We start from the raw sequence: 23465 nt of genomic DNA on the forward strand, positions 1-23465 counted from the left end.
CGTGCGTCTAATTGCTTTCGAACACTTTTTATGGTTTTCTGTTAAACCAGGTTTATAGTATATGTAGTCGAAAATGTGGAGTACGTAAATATGCATAAAAGAATGTCGTAATCGCAAATGGCAATAACTGTTAAAACAAGCGCTACCTACATAATAAGAAATTCGTTCGGTAAATCTACCTAACCGACAAATAGATAATTTTTTTCAATGTTTCATATACGGGTTGGGCAAAATTCTCGCCAGTATAGAAATTGCACATTCTATGTCGGACAAACGAAAAGATAAATTTTTAGTCAGTTCTAGTTGAAGGTATTTGAGGTTATAAACTTAACTTTTTGGATGTATGTTTGTTGTGTTGGTGATATATTACGCATCCATTAAGCTAATAATAATTATTTGTTGTTACCAGTAGCACTGTTACTCAATTAACACATAAATGTCATAAAAATGGTGTATAACCTCAAATTTTGAATCTATTGTTTATCTTCTCGCCCGTTTCTTGTCATTTAAAATAAATTCTAGAATATAAGTTCATTGAGGGATTATATAAGTTTTTAAATTAATTCAAGAGTACAGAATTATCGGCTGATTGAGAAATATGGAAGTCTGTGGGTAAATCGTAGTGACACTTTTATTTTCTATGGCTACCATACACGTAATGTCGCAATTGCGCAGGTAGAATGACGTCATTTCTTCTTAGACACATCCTTTAAGAAGTAGGTAATGGAATTAACAGATTTTATTTTCATGATAAACAATTGGAATTCAAAATTCTTTAGGCAATTTGGCTAAACAGTCCTTATAAATTCTAATGTGAAAACATGAAGATTTCAAAAATTTTAAAATAAAATAGCTGCCACTCGCCATGTTGAATTTTTGCAACCTTAAACTGATAAAATGTATCTATTATCGATATTAATTTTAGTTAATGAAATCGGCTCATTAAATTTTTAAGTCTTGTTTATTTCAAATTTGAAAAACACGTAACAAATGACCTTGATAGACAGACGTGCTTTGTCCATAAAATATCCCAATTCAATAAAAAAATTAATAATTTAAATTTAGTAACAATGCCAATAATATAATTTTATGATTGCATACATAAATACATATTTCCACTAACTGATTAAGTAATATTGTTTGCTTTTTTTCTGTCAATAAATTCTAGTATTCAAACATTCCGAAAGCCTTACAAATTGCTTTAGTTAACATTATTCATAAGACGGTAACATATTTTTTTTCTTAAATATTGGTATGTGAAAAAATTATTAGAAATTAATAATCTTGCGAAATGGTTGAGATTATTGGTCGGATTTCCCTCGGATCTGAGTAAAATTAATTAAAATCGATGACGATTGTTATTCACCGATTTCAAGAACGTTAGAGAGAACACAATTCCATAATTTAATTTCTATCTTAATTCCATTAGACACTTTTTTATCTATTTCTGTGTGAATAGTAAACATGTAAGTGATAATCGTTATTATCATCAATATTTCTTGCTCGTTGATAGATTCAGAACAAAATTCGATCCACTTTAATCTGTTGTGAGTGACTATCACTCGGTGAGTATCAGAAACAACTTCATTCAATTTAATTCCCGCAGATTATGAAACAAATATGTACAAACTCTATATGGACACAGAATATTACTAAAACGAAAAATTGTACTCACAATTGCTAACTTTTCCTTGCTGCGATATGAGCATATGAAGAGTGATGGGATCGTCACTACTGATACCCAATACCCTGTTTCTGGCAGCGCGACCCAGTCGCAGGTATTGTTTGTACAGACCCATTGCCTCTTCTTGTGTTGAATTCTGAAACAAACAATTAAATTACTTATGCATAATGGACAGCAATTACTTTAAACTTTTAAGATGCTGCGTCTGAATGTATCATCCAAGAAGAAGGAACAACATGACATTGAAATTACTTGTAATACAGATAATAGTGTCATGTATGGGTAACCCACTGTATGTCAGAAGGCCTAAGGTGGGTTGCCTAGATCTCGCTAGTAAGAAGAAAGACCAGATTCTCTAGATCCCACCTTGGAATCCTTCTAAAGCAAGTCCAATCCAGAAGTTGGTAGATACAATACAGTTTGAGTTCTAGTTCTAGTTCTATTTACAAGGCGATAGAAATCTTAATAAGATCTGCGAGGATGCGACACAGTGGGCGATATAGAAGTAAACGAGTGGTTAATTAATAATACTGGCGATAACTAAAGAGCAAATAGCGAAAATAAGTAAGTGCTAGTGTGAAAAGCGGGAAGCCAGCCTACTAGCAACAAGGGGTGGATACAGAGAGTAAAAGGGAGTTTTTATTTAGCTTAAAATTTATTAATATCCCTTTGCCAAAATTTCCATAGTAAAACTTTGATCCATATAATACACCTTGAACTCTTTTCATTTAATTTTTACCACTTCCCTCACACTAACTCCCATTCTTCTCTACTGGGTGATTTCCCCTTGTTGTACTTCGTGTCACTTAAATCTTTTTTCCTTTCTTCTTCAACTCCATTATTCTGGATAAGGAAGAGCAATTGCAAAAAAAAAGAGAAGGCGTCTTGGGATCCACAATGTATGGAATGAAAGAAATTGATGAATGGATTTATTGATTTGTCATACATGTTATAAAGCTATTGCGTATGATCCTGTCACTAATAGATAACCTTGCGGCTAATTCTGGAAGGCTTCCCATCAAGTACCACCTTCATCAACGTCTCAAACCAATTATTCCTTTCAAAAAGTCGTTCAGAAAATCAATCAGTCTATAATTTTCTGTCAACCTAACAAACTAACAACTGTTATAAATACAAATACAATTGGCGAAAGCAATAGTAATAGATACACTAGTGGATAGACAAAATTCTGTGAGGTGAAAATCATTACCAATGTATTATAATAAGGTCAACATGTATCGTAACAACTTTTAGAGACTGGATTGGGATAGATTCGAATTGGATTTTATAGACTTAATACTAAACATGAACCTATGTGGAATGTTTTCCTATTCATACTAATCCTGGTATGTCCGTCATGTATCAGTCAAACGGAACTGACAATGTAACAGGTCAATTGAAAAGTCCCCGGCCTAAAATAGTAAAACACATTTTTTTTGCAAAATTCGTTTTTTTTATTCAACATAATTCCCTTCAAGGGTGATACACTGATTATAGCGATCCTCCAACTTTTCGATACCATTTTTGTAGTACGATTTGTCCTTTGCTTCAAAATAGGCCTCAGTTTCGGCGATCACCTCTTCATTCGACGAAAATTTTTTCCCAACGAGCATTCTTTTGAGATCTGAGAACAGGAAGTAGTCGCTGGGGGCCAGATCTGGAGAATACGGTGGATGCGGAAGCAATTCGAAGCCCAATTCATGAATTTTTGCCATCGTTTTCACTGACTTGTGAGACGGTGCATTGTCTTGGTGAAGCAGGACTTTCTTTTTCTGCAAATGCGGTCGTTTCTCGGCGATTTCGTCCTTCAAACGGTCCAATAACGCTATGTAATAGTCGCTGTTGATGGTCCTTCCTTTTTCAAGGTAGTCAATGAAAATTATTCCACGCGCATCCCAAAATACAGACGCCATAACCTTGCCAGCCGACTGTTGCGTTTTTGCACGCTTTGGAGCGGGTTCATCGTGTGCAGTCCACTCCGATGACTGTCGATTGGACTTCGGAGTGAAATGATGGAGCCATGTTTCATCCATTGTCACATATCGACGCAAAAACTCGGGTTTATTACGCGTGATCATCTTCAAACACTGCTCTGAATCATCAACTCGTCGTTGTTTTTGGTCAAAAGTGAGCTCGCGCGGCACCCACTTTGCACAGAGCTTTCTCATACCCAAATATTCGTGAATGATGTGATGTATACGTTCCGTTGATATCTGTAGAGTGTCTGCTATTTCATTCAATTTCAATTTACGGTCATTCAAAATCATTTTGTGGATTTTTTTAATGTTTTCGTCCGTAACAGCCTCTTTTGGGCGTCCACTGCGTTCACCGTCTTCGGTGCTCATTTCACCACGTCTAAACTTAGCATACCAATCCTTGATGGTTGATTTTCCTGGGGCAGTGTCCGGAAATTCGTTATCAAGCCAAGTTTTTGCTTCAACTGTATTTTTTCCCTTCAAAAAGCAATATTTTATCAACACGCGAAATTCCTTTTTATCCATTTTTTTCACAATAACAAAAGTTGCTTCACTAAAAATGCTATAATTCACAAACTAATGATCCGACAGCCGTCAAATTTATAGACGCGTCTTTTGAAGGTTAGGACTAACTGAAAATCATATGGATTTAGTTCTGGTGCCGCCATCTATGTGTCAGGCCGGGGACTTTTCAATTGACCCTATATGTAGGAGCATATAGAGGTCGTACAAACATGTAGTTTTAGATCAATTGCTTATAATACATTAGGTAAATTGCCTGCCTATACAATATTCCATTAACTTCAAACTATCGCAAGTTAATGAGGGATCTTTTTTGTTGCTCTTGTCACACCCCCGCCGGGAATCGAACCCAGGACCTTCGACTTCACGCACCAATGCTCTGACAAGTAAGCTACCAAAGATGACAACAGTAACCACGATAAACTGAGCCTACAAGGTAGGATCCGTTAATTTTTTACTAATGTAATTATAATAGTAAATATATGAAACACAGTGACATTTTTAATTATTAATAGTGGTTAATAAGAAATATTAACGTGAAAATTAGGATGTTGAGTGAGGTAGTTCGTAGTGGATGGAAAATTGAAAATGAATTTTCACATTAATATTTCATATTGACCACTATTAATAATTAAAAATGTCATTGCCTATACAATAATTTACGGAACGTTAACGCTACGGATATAGAATGGAAACGGAGAGTATAGTGGAAATGTACCTTAAGCGTTAACCAAAATATCGATAAAAAAACATATGTCTACATTGACAAAAGAATTGTCTCGATTCTAGCAGTTTAATATATGTACAATCTTCATTTCGTTGTCTATAGTTAAGCAATTTTTTAATTTTAAGTTGAAAATACTATCTTAAAATGACAAATTGGAAATTTCAAAGTCAATATCATCCAAATGCCACATCACGTCATTTTGTATCTAAATATTTCTGTGTGCATCAAAACGTTGTTCAGGACATTATTCCTGTAAAAATAACACCACAACATTATCACCTACTTAATTTCTCAATGGAAACGTTTATGAAGATATAAGCGGTTGTTAACATTTCCATAAATACTGATTGGATGTAATTTTATTTAAGTATTTTGTAAAGTGCATGTGTTATTGTATTTTATGGAAAAGTTCAACAAAAACATTTAACTTCTAACAATTATTAATTGGCTCATTTACATTTACATACAGGTACCTTAAGTTTTGTGACGATTGTGCTTACGTCACAACAATTAATTTTCATGTTTCAGTCGTTTACTAATTAAGTATTGACTTGAAAATTTGTCCTTTTTATCTACCATTTAATAAAAAAATGTAATCATATAAACATGCATGTGAAAAATTTTACGTAATTGGGTAATTCGTCAATATACATAATAAATATAATATTTACAATAATTAATAGCAATTTCGCTTGTATGTAATTAGATAGAAATTTACCATATAATAAAGTGCAGAGACTAACTATGCACATATTTTATGAAAAATACTTACTTACGATTAAATGCTAAACGTCAATTTTTTATTAAAAATGGATTAAGTCAGTTTTTTACCAACAATAGAAAAGTGTAGTAAAATAAACTAATAATTTTACGTATAAATTGCGAACTCTTACACACTTCTGTACCAAAAATAGTAAAAGAGACTTGCTTAAAAAAGAACTAGTACTTACATTGTCAGACAGAAGAATGTAATTGGTAGATATTAAATATTTGAGTCAATTCTGAAAGGCAAAACTGGTAATAATTTATATATTTATTGAAACTAGGGAAAGATATTTTACCACCTTATTGTGTAAAACCACTTAATAACGTCACCCTGGGTGAAAATGGATCTGATGGTAATAAAAGATGAAGCATTCCACCTTGTGGCGAGCACGAGTGTGTTTGTGTGCGATCGGACACACGTGTGCGTGAACGGCTTATCGATTCGCCGACTAGCGGCGGGCGCCTTTCTTATCTGCGTTCTGGGAAAGTAGTTAAACAGTTCAAGGAAAAAAATAAACTATCCGGATGTTTCCAGAAGGTTCCCGAAAGTAAACAAAAGAGTATTTAAAGGAAGAGACGATCTCCGAGAAAGGAGAAATAAATTGACCGTTGCAGAAGTGAATCGAGAAATAAATTGACAGTGATAGCAGTGAAATAAACAGCGCAGTGAATAGTGATATATCAACAGTAGTGTAAATAAATAGAATAAATCATAACCTATAAGGTATATGTAAATCTTATAAACTTATAGTACCTATACATCTGAAATTGCAATTATTGTGTGAAAACCATATTATCAATAAAAAATTTAAAAAATGAGTTTTTTCGCAAATCGCAAAACGTATTGAAGACTATGATCATTTTAAAGATTTTTAACTACAACAGCAACCCTTGAAATGTATAAATATAAATAATGACCCGATTGTCACAATAATAAAGAATTCAATTGAGTTTACTTAAAATTTCAAAATACAACAACAAATTTAAATGAATTTTTGTGGCTTTGTAGCTATATTCATTTCAGTTGTAAAACGGCTAACTTCATTTTTGATTTCTAACTCTAAGCGGCAGAACAAGGTGCTATTAATTTGTTTAGTTTGTATCGCCTTTAAAACTGTAGATGTTTCTCTATCGCCTGGTTTCCATAGTTATTACTATTCGTGCAAATAAATAAAGAAACAAAAGTTTTTCATTGGTAATTTAATTTAAACAAATGAAAAAGCTAGAACTAGTTGAATTCTGATTTGATAGCAAATTGAGAATAAAACGAATTCATGTAATATTTAATGTGTAATTGTTATCTAACGAAATTTGCATACTTTGAATTATTTTTACTTAATTACGTTTTTACGTCATAAAACCTTTTTTCTTTAAACAGATTTTTTTACAGATAATTTTTTCTCTCGTCTAATTATCAGGTGGTGTCTAATTTCAGTTAATTGTCAATCACAATTATCATTTCCTATAAGTAATTATTGGTTCGATCACGAATCAAACAATTTACCTTTGTTTCCTTCATCACATTAAAATTTTTTATTCGCGAAACTGATCAAGCTGTAATTACTATAATTATGGTAAGATAGTGAGCATACAATTTTAAGTACCAGTGACGTCTATTGGCTTGTTAACGAACGACGAGAGTATCGTGTCAATGCCTCGATTTAAGTAAGGTCAAGTAGGCCATGTTACGATAGGTTAGGTTGAGTTCTCTAAGGAATTGAAAGTAAGAGATCTTGGTTTCTAAAGCGAGTCGACTGTTGAGGATACTTGACATTTTGGTAATCAAATCATTGCCTACTTCAGATGATCTAAAATTCATCGTAGATAATTATTAAAAATGATGCAAGAATCAATAAAAAATAGACCCTCTGTATATAATAATGGTCTAACTTTACTCTCTACTATAGTTTCTAGAGTATATACATTCTGTTTGTAATGCAAACGGTTGCAATCATGTATTTCCTTAGTTAATAGACCTTTTGGGTCGGTTGATTTCATGTAAAACTCGATATTTGTCCTCGACAGATAAAGACAATGTATCGCCATCTGGTGGGTATTTATTGCTACTAAAGTATGTCAAGTTTTAGACAAGTCTTACAACTTGTCGTAGTGAACATAAACCAATTTATAATAACTGTAAGATAAACTTACAAATTTACATAATATAAAAATTGTCTGATAATCTTTCTAATACGTTAACTTGAAGGCATAGCATATAAATACGTATGTAATTAGTAGTAATGTATCAAAATGTTATGTAAGAACGTTCAGTTTGTTCCTTTTCCTGATTCTATGTTAGCCGTGTGTATCAAATTGGTTTAATTATTCATTAACGACTGCATCCTGTATTAGTAATAATTAAAATAGTATATGATCTATGATAAATGATATATATGGTTTCGTAAGGAAAAAGTGCATCACATGAGAATAGATATTTGGAAAACTATGAAGAATTTGTTGAAAAATGTGTTTCTTGAACATTTTTTTTACAAAGTCCTATTTGTCATTAATATATTGATGCAACAAGATATAGATTGTTGATAGGACACCTTCTCGGACATGATGGTCCAATCAGAGACATATTAGATGCAGAAACAAGAGTTCGGAGGGGTAGAGGTAGACCCAGAATTAGATTACTGTTCGCAAATAGTTAAGAATGTGGAATGTTCTAGTTTTAGGGAAATGCGAAGATTAGATGGGGATAGGAAAGAGTACAGGTGAGTGTCCAACCAGTCTTAGGACTGACAACCTTATGATGATGATGATGATCTAGTAAAACATTTTAAAATAAGGGATTTGAAATGCAGAATATAATAGGTTCCAGGAGTTGATCAGTGATATCACCCCAGTCACTACTGACAATTCTATTAATATCTTTTAAGGTCATTACATTCTAACAACACTCCACTTGTAACATTAGACTAATTATCCTCTTATAATATTTACAATACTAGATTCAAGTGGACACGACGAACATCCTTTTTGGGATAATCGCTAAGTTGAGAACCTAGAGGACACCTGTCTCAATTCACGTACCGAACACTTACAAAAGTTGCGTTCTTTTGTATACTTATCCGGCGCTCATCTTTATTTATAAAAAATAACTATCGATTTCCCATAGGCAACTATCACTAGCAATTTTTTCACTCATTGTCTAACAAAAAGTTGCTAGAGGGTCTTGGTATCCGATTATGCATTTAAATCAAAGAAGAACCAAAAACGAAAAGTAAACTTCGTTTCAGGGTCAATGAATTTCGGAAAAAGAAAAAACCAATGTCAAAGACATTTACATAATTGATGCTAAACAGTATGTGCTACTTACCGATTGAGTTAAAAAAAAGTTAACATTACCTATTCAAATTTCGTTAGGCATGCTTAAGTTCTGTTTAAAATTTTGAATTAATAAATTCCAGCAAATATTTACGTGTGTGTTTATAACGGTAATTTCAAAAAAATTATTCAATTAATGAATTCCGTTTAGAACAACAATCCGCAATTATAATTCGTGATTTCCATAATGTGGAAATATTTATTACCTCAGAATTCCAAACGAATATTTTATAATTTTGATAGGGTTCTAAAGTACTACGGTACCCAAAAGAAAAAACACAATTCATTTGAAATTGGGAGATATCATCATCGTAGGGTCGTGAGTCAAAAGACTTCATTCTCCTATTTTGAACTAATCATCGCATTTCTTTAAAATTTAAACATCTCATCCCTAACTGTTTGCGTAATAACAGGTCTGCCTCTATCCTTCATAACTCCTGTGTCCGCTTCTAATATGTCTCTTACTAGCCCTTAAGTGAGTATAAAGATGGGAGACAAAAAAGGGGTCACTCATCTTCGGTATCTATTGGATGTCATATAATTCTAGGTGGAAGGATATAATACAAAAGATAGCACAGGGTCTCGTCACCTTTAACAAAAAGAAGTCACTTCTATCCTCGCGAACGGTAAATTTAGAAATTCGAAAAGGATTGTTAAAAGGTGTAGGTCCAGAGCGCGGCGCTGCTTTGGTAGGAAACATGAAGAGACAGGAGGATACTGTAGCGAGCACGAGTGTGTTTGTGTGCGATGGGGCACACGTGTGCGTGAACGGCTTATCGATTCGCCGATTAGCCGCGGGCGCCTTTCTTCATGTGCGCCTTATTTGTAAATGTGTGTGTCGTACCTACGTTCTGGGAAAGCAGTTAAAGAGTTCAAAGACAAAATAAACTATCCGGATGTTGCCAGAAGGTTTCAGAAAGTAAACAAACAGACAATCGCCGAGAGAGAAGAAATAAATTGACCGTTGCAGAAGTGAATCGAGAAATAAATTGACAGTGATAGCAGTGAAATAAGTAGCGCAGTGAATAGTGATATATCAACATATTTAATGTAAATAAATAGTTTTTGTCGTTATCAGTCTTAGAAGTTAATTTTGTTAAACCCACGAACATTACAATACCGTGGATAGACGACATTACACAATAAGAAATAGCCGAGATAGGTTGATAGAACACCTTCTCAATCATGAAGAACTAGTTGGAGACATTTTAGAAGCAGAAACAGGAGCTAAGAGGAGGAGAGGTAAGTCTAGATTAGATTAGTGTTCACAAATAGTTAAAGATATGAGATATTCTAGTTTGAAGATAATGCAAAGATTAGCTCAAGATAGGAAAGAGTGGAGGTGCGTGTCCAACCAGTCTTAAGATTGATGACCTTATGATGATACTGACAGTTGTAATAGAACAAATTGAGGACTTTTGTTATTATTGTCGTAAAAATGCAAAGTCATTATTTTTCTTAGAAAAAGCATAAAAACCTTCTTTATTCACTTCAATATCCGTAATAAAAGGTGAATCCACGACCACTGGATTTCCTTGATTATAAAATTATGCAAATTTGATGCAATTTTTTGTTTTCGCCTTATAGCACATATAATATACATATCAAAGTACGCGTGTCTAAAATATTAGTTAAGAGCGCAAGATAATTTATCGTCAATCACGCTTTTTTAAACTATTAGGTACCACTTTTAACTGCGTGGTGTTAGTTGTAGTTACAAATTACTGCTTACAGTGGACAACTATTAAATTACCAATTTTTTTATTTTTATTGTCACAAAAAAGTCATAAATTAAAAACTCGAAAGATGGCTTGAAAAATAGAGAGTCATCAATGATTGAATCGTTTATTTGATCTATTACTTACTAACAATAAATTAGAAGTACCTAACACACGTCTGATTATATTACTGATTTTGGTCAATAAACAATTTCTTTTTATCTATGATTTCATTTGGTATAGTAATTTATGACTTTGTTTCGTTCCCGTCCATCAATGATAGTCATAATTATAAATAATATTTTTGAATCGACTGAACCAGATCTCTTTTTGAATTGCTCGTAAATATTTTTTTCACTTAGCCCGTACCTGCTCTCTAAAGTGACGGTCTATCCAGGATCGCATGGTCAGTCCGACCCTGTCTGGAATTTATGCTTTGTTGCCGTTATCAAAAATGATGGAGAATGCTAATCGTTGATAAAAAAGCACGTCTGTGTCTACATGTATGAGCGAAGATTTCACTGCCGGAAAGAACATTTTCAGTAGGAGAGCAGAGATAGAAGCAGAACCGCACTAAGGGCAGCACTTCAAACATGTTTGTGTGCAGTCTTGCCTTGGACCTGGCTTGAAGTCGCTAACCATAATATAAACAAATATTGGCAAACGTTTCTAGTTAAGCTAACCCAGAAACTCAACCTGTTTTATCTAATTCCGGACGTGAAGGTCTATCAGTAATTGTACAGACATGAGTTAAATTAGGTTTATTTTCTGGGTAGAGTTGCCTCGCTCCTGGTTTGAAGCCATTGACCATGGTACGGCCAAACCCTGGCGAACGTTTGTATAGAGCGAACCCGGAAACTCAACCTGTTTTATCTAATTCCGGCCCTGAAGGCCTACCAGTAATTGCAAGAACGGAAGTTCAAATGGGTTTAGTTTCTAGGTAGTGTTGCCTTGTTCCTGGCTTGAAGACACTGGGCATGATCCAACCAAACATTGGCGAATGTTTTTATGGTGAAGCGAACCTGGAAACTCAACCTGTTTCATCTAATTCAGCCCATGAAGGCCTATCAGTAATTGTAGGAACGGGAGCTCAAACAGGTTCAGCTTCTGGTTACTGTTGTCTTGGTCCTGGCTTGAAGTCACTGACCATGATACGACCAAACATTGGCGAACGTTTTTATGGTTAAACGAACCTGGAAACTTAATCGCTTTAATCCAATTCCAGCCATGAAGACCTATCAGTTATTGCAAGAGCGGAAGTTAAAATGGGTTTAGTTTCTAACTAGTGTTGCCTTGTTCCTGGCTTGAAGACACTGGGCATGATGGAACCAAACATTGGCGAACGTTTTTATGGTTAAGCAAACCTAGAAACTCTTTCATCTAATTCCGACCGAGAAGGCTTATCAGTAATTGCAAGAACGGAAGTTCAAATGGGTTTAGTTTCTAGGTAGTGTTGCCTTGTTCCTGGCTTGAAGACACTGGGCATGATCCAACCAAACATTGGCGAATGTTTTTATGGTGAAGCGAACCTGGAAACTCAACCTGTTTCATCTAATTCCGGTCATGAAGGTATATCAGCAAAGCTAGCTCAAACAGATTCAGTTTTTGGGTAGTGTTGGCTTGTTCCTGGTTTGAAGTCACTGACCATGATACCACCAAACATTGGCGAACGTTTGTATAGTTAAACTAACCCGGAAACTAAATCTGTTTCATCTAATTCGGGTCATGAAGGTCTATCAGTAATTGTAAAGACGGGAGCTCAAACAGGTTCAGTTTTTGGGTAGTATTGCCTTGTTCCTGGCTTGAAGTCACTGACCGTGATACGACCAAACATTGGCGAACGATTTTATGGTTAAGCGAACCTGAAAATTCAACCTATTTCATCCAATTCCGAACATGAAGGCCTATCAGTAATTTTAAGAACGGATGCTCAAACAGCTTCAGTTTCTGGGTGGTGGTAATTCTGGGCCACTTGTAATTGGAGACCTAGAAGTCGCGTTTGTCGAACTCGGATCCTTTACCATGAAATCTCTTTCAGATTAATGAAATGTAGGGCCCAGGAAGTTACAAGAAATACTTATTTACTTAAATTTTACATTAATTCAAAAGACGAACAACAAGACAATAACTTAACTCACATGAAATGGCGGAAACTTACAGAAATTGACAAAATATAACACATGCAACATCAAAACACCCAAAGCAACATAAAGAACCCGCATTCAAGAGTATGCTAATTGAAATAACACCGAATTCAACAACAAGTAGAAAAAGGTATTATTAAAAATAATCCAACAAATATTCCATTGCAAATGTTTCCATAATAACAAAAATTATAGAAAGCACAGGAATTTCTATTAAAAAGATGATAAACAGAAAACAAATGCCTAAAGAAAAAGAAAAACCACGAATAACTTTGATCTATATGGGGTCCCACATATTTACAACAATATAATTATTGCAACAGTAAAAACAAAAACAGAAGAAGCGGATCTGTCAATTCAACCATTCAGAAAAGTCCCATCTAAATTTCAAGAAATTTCTAATATAAACTGAACAACAGCTTGACTAGCTTGTTATTATTTCTTGCTTGTTTATGCTTATTTAATAATTACTAAACTATTACGCTTCGAATCAACAAACTAATAGGGAAAATTCGTTAAAGAATTTTATAAAAAACATTCGGTAACGTGTTTTTTATACTTAATGATGTTTGAATTGTTTTTGTTATTGATTACAAAAATGAGAGGAATTTTTGAAAGTCAACTAACTTTCTTGGCTCATCACGAAGCTGATTATAAATTGCATACCTTATTGTCGTCTACTACAATACAGATTATAATAAAAAGAAGAATAATTAATAAGTAAACTGTTTGTAGGTCATTACCATAATAAATACATGTACTGTGTACTGGCTGTTTGATGATTACGAGGGTGGATTGATAAGTTTCCGGCCTAACCAAGAGATGACGCCACTAGGCCTACCTTGAGGTGACATTCTATAGTACCATCCTTGGATAGCTTGTAGCTATAGTTTCAGCCCGATCTCCTTGCTAGTGTAGGTTTGACAGCACGCTGAACAAGACGCCTCTGTGGTTTTCGTAAAAATGGAAAAGCAGGAAAATCGTGCTGTCATCAAATACTTTTATTTGAAGGGGTTAACGCCGAAGGAAATTAAAAAAGAGATGGACTCAACACTGGGGACATCCTCCCCGTCATATTCAACCGTTAAGCAGTGGGTTTCCGAGTTTAAAAAGGGTCGTGTGAGCACCTCTGATGGGCCTCGCTCAGGACGCCCCGTTGAGGTCACAACTCCAGATATGATCGAAAAAATTCATCAAATAGTGCTGGGAGACCGCAGATTGAAAGTGCGTGAGATAGCTGAGACCTGTAAGATGTCATATGAACGTGTGCAACATATTTTGCACCAACATTTGCATATGGAAAAGCTCTGTGCAAGATGGGTGCCGCGTTTGCTAACAGTCGACCAAAAATTGATTCGAAAAAACATTTCTACCGCAAATTTGTCATTGTATAAGCGTAATCCAAGCGAATTTTTGCGTCGATTCGTAACCGTTGACGAAACGTGGGTCCACCACTACACTCCTGAAACCAAAGAACAGTCTAAACAGTGGATTGGACCAGGGGAACCAACTCCAAAGAAGGCAAAAACAATTTTTTCGGCGAACAAGGTTATGGCTACTGTTTTTTGGGATGCAAGAGGTATTATATACATTGATTACCTTGCAAAGGGTAATACTATCACTGGTCAATACTACGCAGACTTATTGCAACGTTTGAGCCACGAGGTGAAAATTAAACGACCTCATCTGGCGAAGAAAAAATCTTGTTTCATCACGATAACGCACCAGCGCACACGTCAATCGTTGCGACGGCTAAAATCAACGATCTAAAGTTTGAATTGATGCCGCACCCTCCTTACTCTCCAGACCTAGCCCCGAGTGACTATTTTCTGTTCCCTAATCTCAAAAAATGGCTTAGCGGTAAGAGATTTGCGGACAATGAAGAAGTAATCGAAGCTGTAAATGGTTATTTTGAGGAGCTTGACGAATCAGTCTATAGAGATGGCATTAATAGACTGGAACACCGCTATGAGAAATGTATCAGCCTTGGAGGAGATTATGTTGAGAAATAAAAAAAAAAAATTTTTAAAAACCTTGTTTTTCTTGGTCAGGCCGGAAACTTATCAATCCACCCTCGTATTATGTAAAGTGAAAAAATGAAAACTACCAGTAATTTTTAAAGAAAAAAAAATACTCATGTTAAAGGATCGTTCATAAAATAAATACGTTTGCAAGTAAGAGGGAAGGGGGTCTAAAACAATGCGACCCCCGCAGTTTTATTACAATGAAAAGTTATTCTCATTGCTATTGTTAATCATAAGAAATCATTTATGACGGAGGGGACTTGCTATTGTGACGTAATATTCGTTAGGGGTCGCTGAAAGTGTGATTAATCGCAACGAAGGGATAGGGAGGGAATCCAAAAAGGTGAAATCGATCCCTAAATCCCTAAGTCTTTTAAACATAATTTTATTATCAACTTGACACTGTGACATAAATAAAAGCAGGGACTATAACAACGCCCTAAAGCTATACGAAAACCATAACAAAAATGTGAGGTACTACAGGTAGTTACCTAACCTAACATAACCTAGCACTTATCAAATTCCAGAACTTAATTTTGTAAATTTATCATTAATTTATTTGAAATTAACTGCGACAAAAAAAAAATTGAAAATATTCACTAATGGTTCTCTTTTTAGAAATGATACACAGTAGATTCATACGTCTTAACGTATTTTGTTTTTCAATTTTTTTTCTGCTAGATATTTCATTATCCAAAAATTAATTTATACGGTAATTTCCTGACGTACAAATGACAAAACAAAGTCGTAAACTGCGAAATATAATCAGACTTCTGAGCTGGCAGTTTTTGACTTGTTAATTGGTTAATTACCACCAATACTTTTTTGTGTTATTTATAAAATGTCCATTACAAAAGGTGTCAGAAAATAATCAAACGAGATATCAAACATTTTCAAATATAATTAAACAAAATGATGGTATTTGCGTTATTAATAATTATATTTGTTTACATCTTACACATCTTTGCTTCCTGAGAACATGTTTTATAATATATAGAGGGTATTAATATTATTTACTAATACGTTTTTTGAAAAATGCAATCAGTATTATCACTGTAGTTTTGAAAAAATTATTCTAATCAGTGTAGGTAAGTAAGTACAACGTGTCCATTTTTCGAGGTTATTTTTAAGTCACAACAAATAAAGGCAATCGAACAATATTTTAGTTATCTAAGAATCTGCTTGTAATGTAGAGGATATTGATGTTCTATTATCATTAATATGAGCATACAAGGTGTTCATTATTCATTCTTGCTTTGAAAAAATACTCCAGTGTAAAGTTATTAACAGTAGTACGCCACCTACTGGTATTTACTACTACTTCTAGTGTTTCAACGATGGCCTTACGAAGTTATCCTCATCTCAAAGTGGTTCTGCAACGCATCTTATACACTTGGTATTCATATAAACCAAATTAATAAAGAACGTTAAGTTGTTCGTGCTGATGGGGTCCAGTAAATTCCAAACATCAGCAGTTTGATGGTGTGACGTAAAGGCAAAAGTCAGTTTCCCAAAAAAATACAAATAACGCGCAATATTTTACCCACTATTACGTTAGTAAAGGTCGACTGGGATCACTGAAGAATTTAAAAAGAGTGTCTCATGTGACAGAGTGAAAGCTTTTATCTCTCTCTCTCTCTCTCTCTCTCTTATTACGATAATTGCTGCTGTAATTGTTTATTTACTTTAATGCGAAGGTGTCCCAGCGTCAATAACAGATAAATTACTTCCAAGAACGGAAAAACTATTGATGGAACATTGAATTAGCATGTGCAATGCAAAAAAAGAGGACATGTTTTTACTTGAAAAGGTTCTTTTTTTTCGGTCACGTTTACAGCATTAGCTTTACGTTTGTCATATAATTAATCGGATCAAGATAGGATTTTAATTTTATCTTACGTATTTGAGAATTTAACGTTATTTGCATTATTTCTTCGTGAGCTGATAAATGGTTCAGATGAAAAACGGTCGGTTCATGCGTCAGCGGAACTGGGTTCGATTCCCGAGAGATACATAAAAAAAAAAGGCAAATCGAAATTGTAAATAGTATTATATGTATATGTATATGGTGGTTCAAAGGTTACACAAGGGGGGGTTGTTCAAACTAATGTCATCAGTTTAAAAAGAACAGTTCAAAGTAATAATAATGGTAACAGTCGGGTAATTCATATATTATAGTAAAGGGTATAAGCGCCATTATACTGTTCCAGAATGTCTTCTAATCTGAAGACCGAAATGAGAAAGGGGTTTTTTCAACCATGTGTATCTTAAAATATAATCACTTGCTTCTCTGGAAACTGAATACCCCTAAATTGTATTTATTGAACTGTATATTATTTTTTTATTTATATGAAAAGATGACTGAGAATATCCCAATAAATCAGGAATGGAAATAAAGGTCCAATTATCGTAGAATAAAATGGAAACCTTTTATACATTAAATGAAAACATTAACGAAAAGATAATGACCAAAAAAGTAAATACATATTCAAGGAGAAAATGAACTTAATCAGTGACTTGGTGTGCCTAAATGCGAGTTACCAGAAATTTACTAATGATTTTAAATGACAAATTTGTACTTTAATAAAATTAATTTAGTAAAATTGTATATAGTTAAATATNAGGGTAAATGCAAAGCAATTTATAGTAAGAATATGCAGTAAGCTAAGCGAAGAGGTAAGCAAGAGACATGTTAGACTACACTACTAAAAAATATATAGAACGTGTTAGTAGGTACTACTGCTACAAAAAAAATATCTAGAATCAAAATTTAACTCAAATAAAATAAATAAAATAAGCAAACTGCCTGACCAGCGGCGATTCCGTCGAAAAATTATTGATAACTAATGCAAAAGTTTGTTCACTATACGTATATAATAAATAAAATAAATAAACTGCCTGACCAGCGGCGATTCCGTCGAAAAATTATTGATAACTAATGCAAAAGTTTGTTCACTATACGTATATAACTAACTATTTATGCAAGTATCGATTAAACCAGCGAATAAACACTACATGTCATGAACTAATACGAACTAAAGAATACCGCACTATTTCACTACGATTAACACAAACATTACGACAGATATATTAAAAATGTATTATTACAAAAGCGGCGGTAGTAACGGCGGCGGTTACGGACTTTACCAGTGACATCAGCAGACGCAATACCGAAAGCTCATACAAGAACAAACTGCCAAATATCGGGGCTTCATGTGTTTATAAGTACGAATGGGAATTTTCGATACAAACGCGAAAACTGGTTGGTCACCATTTGGAAAATTGAAATGTCTGGACGTCATGTGCATCGCACATATATATTTTGTTTATCTCACTATTGTTGTTTAATTCTGGTCAAATGAAGAAAACAACGAAAAAACGAAGACTACGGAAAAAAGGCCACTTTATATAATTGCGGTGTAATAAGTCGGAAAGGACTAAAATAGAAAATAGAATAACAACAACATATTACCTTTTTATTCTTATTCCTTAAATCAAGTCAATTTTAATGATATAGGTACGTATAATATTCCACATTTCGAACGATTGTTTTCGTCACTCATCAAGACTTCGCTTAAATGTTGCGATGTGGGTTATAATTTTTATGATTTAAATTCACAGATAGGGAAAGGAAATACTACAAATGGCACGGTAAACACCGTCTGTAGTACGATGCTACATTTTAGGATTACGTATGCTACAACATGGTCCATTTAAATATATGGATATCTACTTGCTGAAATGAATCCCGGCGTAGCTAACCTGATGAATGGACCTTGTTGGAGCATACGTAATCCTAAAATGTAGCATCGTACTACAAATGGCGTTTACGGCGCCATTTGTGGTATTTTCTAAAACGCGCAGTTCAGACAGCAGGTAAAAGTTAGTCTGTGTTCAGTCGGAGCTGCCTGCGACGCGCTGATGAGATCCAAAAACATCGAAATCGCGATCCGCGTCTGGCAGTTGCGACAGAATACATACAGACCACTTCGAATTATTTTATTCGATACGGAAAGGGTTAGGGAGGTGGTACAAAATGTTCTCAGAGGGCCGAGAAGATGTGAACGATGAAGAGCCTGCCGTACACCGGAGCACATCAACAACAGACGAAAACATTGATGAAGTGAAAAAAATAGTATTAGCCAATCGTTGAATCACCGTTAGAGAAATTGCTGAGGACCTAAACACATCGATTAGCTCCTGCCATTCAATTTTTATCCATTGATTTGGGCATGACACAGGTCGCCACGAAATTCGTACCAAAATTGCTCAATTTCCACCAAAAACAGCATCGTATTAACAATGCTAAGGAGCTTTTGGACTCTGTCCGCCACTACCCAAATTTGCTCCAGAGGGTCATAGCTGATGACGAATCATGGGTTTATGGTTTTGTCGTGGATGTCAAAGCTCAATCATCCCAATGGAAGCTGCCGCATGAGACAAGACCGAAAAAGGCGCGCCAAGTTAGGTCGAATATGAAGGCTTTGCTTACAATTTTCTTCTATTGTAAGGGCGTGGTGCACCATGAGTTCTTGCCACAGAGTAGAACAATCAATAAGGAATATTACCTGTAAGTTATGGGCAATTTGTGCGAAGCAATCCGCTAAAAACGCCCGGATTTGTGGAAGAACAAAAATTGGCTTTTGCGTCATGATAACGCCCCTGCTCACATATCGTTGCTTGTGAGCGAATTTTTGGCTAAAAACAATACTAATAATACCGCAGCCACCGTATTCCCCAGATTTGCCCCCCTGCGACTTTTGCTTGTTTCCTAAACTGAAGAGGCCCATGAAAGGACAACGCTCCGCTACGAAATAGATATTCATGAATAAATAACTAATTTTTGAAAAAACACAAAATTTACGATATTTTTGAATAGACCTCGTTTACTTGGGAAAATTACTCTTCGACCTGCAAGTAGTATACACTAATGCTAACATCTTTTTTTAATGAAAGCTTTTGAGGAGTGTTACGCTTTGTTCAAACGATTTTGAAGGTTCAGATAGACGCTGTAGAAAAAAACACATTTCACACATTCACCAAATTGTACGTAAAAAAAAGAGTGTATTTTCTACATATGTATCTTCTGTGAACGTCCTACCTTACCTGTATATTCCTAGATAAACAATTGAACTTTTTTGATGTACAATTAAATTCTATAAACTGCCACGTTTGGAAACTTTTTCTGTCTCGAATAAAAAATGTATAGCGTCATTCTATCTCGTAACAATTTCAGCTTATTGGATAATGACAACAATATGAGCAATTAAACCACAAATTATAATCCATTCACGTTCGGCACAACTTTCTTAGAAATCTACACAAAAGAATTAATAGACATCAAAATTTTGACGTGTCTACCTAAATAATTAATTAAAAAAAACTAATAAAAATAAAATATGAAACTGCCAGACGCGGATCGCGATTTCGATCTTTTTGGATCTCATCAGCGCGTCGCAGGCAGCTCCGACAGAACACAGACCAACTTTTACCTGCTGCCTTAACAGCGCGTTTTAGAAAATACGACAAATGGCGCTGTAAACGCCATCTGTAGTACAGTGCTGCATTTTAGGATTACGTATGCTTCTACAAGGTCCAGAAAGAACCAAAAAGATCGAAATCGCGATCCGTGTCTGGCAAAATCAACAGAATACAGACCACTTCGAATTATTTTATTCGATTATGGTAACGTGCCTACCACGTTGAGGTAAGCTACGCCGGGATTCGTTTTCAGCAAGTAGATATTCATATATTTAAATGGACCTTGTAGAAGCATACGTAATCCTAAAATGTAGCACTGTACTACAGATGGCGTTTGCAGCGCCATTTGTCGTATTTTCTAAAACAAACTAGAAAAAGATTGTTAAAGGTGTAAGTCTGAAGCGCGGCGCTGTACGGGTGCGAAACATGGACGGTGGCCGCGGAGGAAAACAAAAGGTTAGAAGCATTCGAAATGTGGTGTTACAGACGAATGATGAGGATACTGTCAATAGAGAAGGTTAGAAATAAAGAGGTGTTAGAAACAATAGGAGAACAGAGGACTCTATGGAAATCAATAAGAAATACGCGGGGTGATTGGTATGACACCTTCTCAGGCATGATGGTTTAAACAGAGACATATTAGAGGCAGAAACAGGAGTTAAGAGGAGCACAGGTAGACCTAGATGGATGTGGGTTGTTCTAGTTTTAGGGAAATGCGAAGATTAGCTCAGGATAGGAAAGAGTCTTAGGACTGACGACTTTATGATGATGATGTATATATGCCCAGTCTTTAATATTATTAATCATACCCTCAATATAAAAATTAAAAAGTAACGATCTCAATATGGATCTTTATGTAGTAAAGATGACACATTAACAAGTTCATTCAATAATTCCATATGACCATTTCTGTGCAATTAAGTATAGGTCATAACCCCTGAGTTATTTTGTTTAGTCCTTGAACGATTTCTACTGATTTTTCAAATTTTTTTGCAAAATCATACGTGTAAAATGTTAAAGTATAAGACCTAAGTTACCTTTTCACTAATGTCATCAGGAATTATATGTTCAGTATCCATCTTCGTCTCCTGAATAGTTTTCTGATTCAAACCGATCGCATCAGGTCAAGTAATTCTTGTTAGAATACAGTAACACCGCTAACACCATCACCACATCTCTCACATTAATTTTTTTTTATTGCCGAACAATTTTTCAAAACAACTAACCGAACAGCGCTTGGGTACACATTATTTAAGCACAATTATTTGAGAAAAGCTTAAAAGAGTCTTTGAAAATAATAAAAGATAATTGTCAATGACAAAAAATCATTACTTATTATCTATAAAAGTCCGATAGAACTTGACACGACCTTTGGGTAATGGTAATATAATTTAAAAGTACGTACGTATAAAAACCGACTCCAGTACTTTGCCTACATGTATCAGCTTAAACTATAGAGTTAATGTTGGAAATTATTATCTAATTTACCGCCATTAAAGGCGTGATACTTCCTTCGAGTTTAAATATAACCACCCTTAAGGTACGGCATATGTAATAAAAAAAGAATCATGAAAATAGGTTCAAAATCGGCAAAGAAATCGCGTAACTTCCACAACTGAAATACAATGCAACCTGCGGCCCCCCAAGAGTCAGGGTTTGCAACACCTTAATAGATCCACTTCTGGTTGAATCTCTCAGTGCGAAAAGCGAAAACAAATGTGGCTTTTCTGTATCAAACAAATTTAAATTAGCTTGAACCACCACAAAATTTTTGTCTCCCAAATTTGAAAATTGGTTAAAGGAATCCCAAATCATTTCCTTCTATTCCATAAAAACACATTCTAGTAAAAACACACGTCTCTTTACGACACATTGTCACCTTTCTATAACATACTTACTAAAATAGGCTTAAACCACTGGAAAAAATAAAATTTTGCGCACCCAAGTTGGAGAAATGGTAAAAGAAAGAGCCCAAATTAGGAATTATTTCTTTGGATTCCCCAAAAACACATTTTCGTGAAAATATATGTCACTTTACGACACCCCGCCGTGCGCTGATATTACGCAAATGAAGACTGACTTGAACCAATGTAAGCAGCGAAATTTTGGTCGTCCAAATTTGAAAATTGGTTAAAGGAAACCCAAATTATGAATAATTTTCTTCGATTTCGTAAAAACACATTTTCGTTTAAAACACACGTCATTTTACGACACACTGCCACGTTTTTAAGACATGCAAAGGAAGATAAGCTTAAACCACCTGAAAAAACAAAATTTTGCGCACCCAAGTTGGAGAAATGGTAAAAGAAAGAGCCCAAATTAGGAATTATTTCTTTGGATTCCCCAAAAACACATTTTCGTTAAAATATATGTCACTATACGACACCCCGCCGTACGCTGATATTATGCAAATGAAGACTGACTTGAACCAATGTAAGCAGCGAAATTTTGATCATCCAAATTTAAAAATTGATTAATGGAAGCCCAAACTATGAATTATTTCCTTCGATTTCCTCAAAACACATTTTCATAAAAACACACATCATTTTACTACACACTGCCACGTTTTTATAGCGTGCAAATTAAAATAGGCTTTAACCATTGTCAGAAACAAAATTTTGCCCTATACGACACCCCGCCGTACGCTGATATTGCGCAAATGAAGACTGACTTGAACCAATGTAAGAAGCGAAATTTTGAGCACCCAAATTGAAAAATTGATTAATGGAAGCCCAAACTTTAGGAATTATTTCTTTGGATTCCCTAAAAACACATTTTCTTCAAAATACATGTCACTCTGCGACACCTCGCCGCGCGTTTATTTCACGCCAATTAAGACTGATTTGAACCGATGTATGCAGCGAAATTTCGGTCGTCCAAATTTGAAAATTGGTTAAAGGAAATCCAAATTATGAATAATTTCCTTCGATTCCGTAAAAACACATTTTCCTTAAAATACATGTCACTTTCCTGCACCACCTGTAACACTTTTATATCATGCAAATTAAAATTGGTTTGAATTACTGTAAATAACTAAACTTTGGATGTCTGAAATTAAAAATTGTGTAGAAGAAGCCCAAATTATGATATATTT

General features: G+C 34.7%; 1 protein-coding gene across 2 annotated transcripts in view; it reads right to left on the reverse strand.

Moving 5' to 3' along the window:
- LOC108738953 (scavenger receptor class B member 1) overlaps positions 1-23465 on the reverse strand; it is a 162570-nt gene that overhangs the window by 65872 nt on the left and 73233 nt on the right. The window contains exons 1-2 of one of the 2 annotated variants that reach the window (XM_025974965.1): positions 21409-21621; positions 1676-1820 (exon numbers count right to left, since the gene is read on the reverse strand). In XM_025974965.1, coding sequence (XP_025830750.1) covers positions 1676-1820; positions 21409-21450 — 187 coding nt within the window. In that variant the 5' untranslated portion in view covers positions 21451-21621. Of the gene's footprint in view, positions 1-1675; positions 1821-21408; positions 21622-23465 lie in introns of those variants that run through there. The other variant, XM_025974966.1, reaches the window with a different exon arrangement.

The sequence above is a fragment of the Agrilus planipennis genome, unplaced genomic scaffold (genome assembly GCF_000699045.2).
Source record: "Agrilus planipennis isolate EAB-ADULT unplaced genomic scaffold, Apla_2.0 scaffold118, whole genome shotgun sequence".
In the NCBI taxonomy this organism is placed as follows: Eukaryota; Metazoa; Arthropoda; class Insecta; order Coleoptera; family Buprestidae; genus Agrilus; species Agrilus planipennis.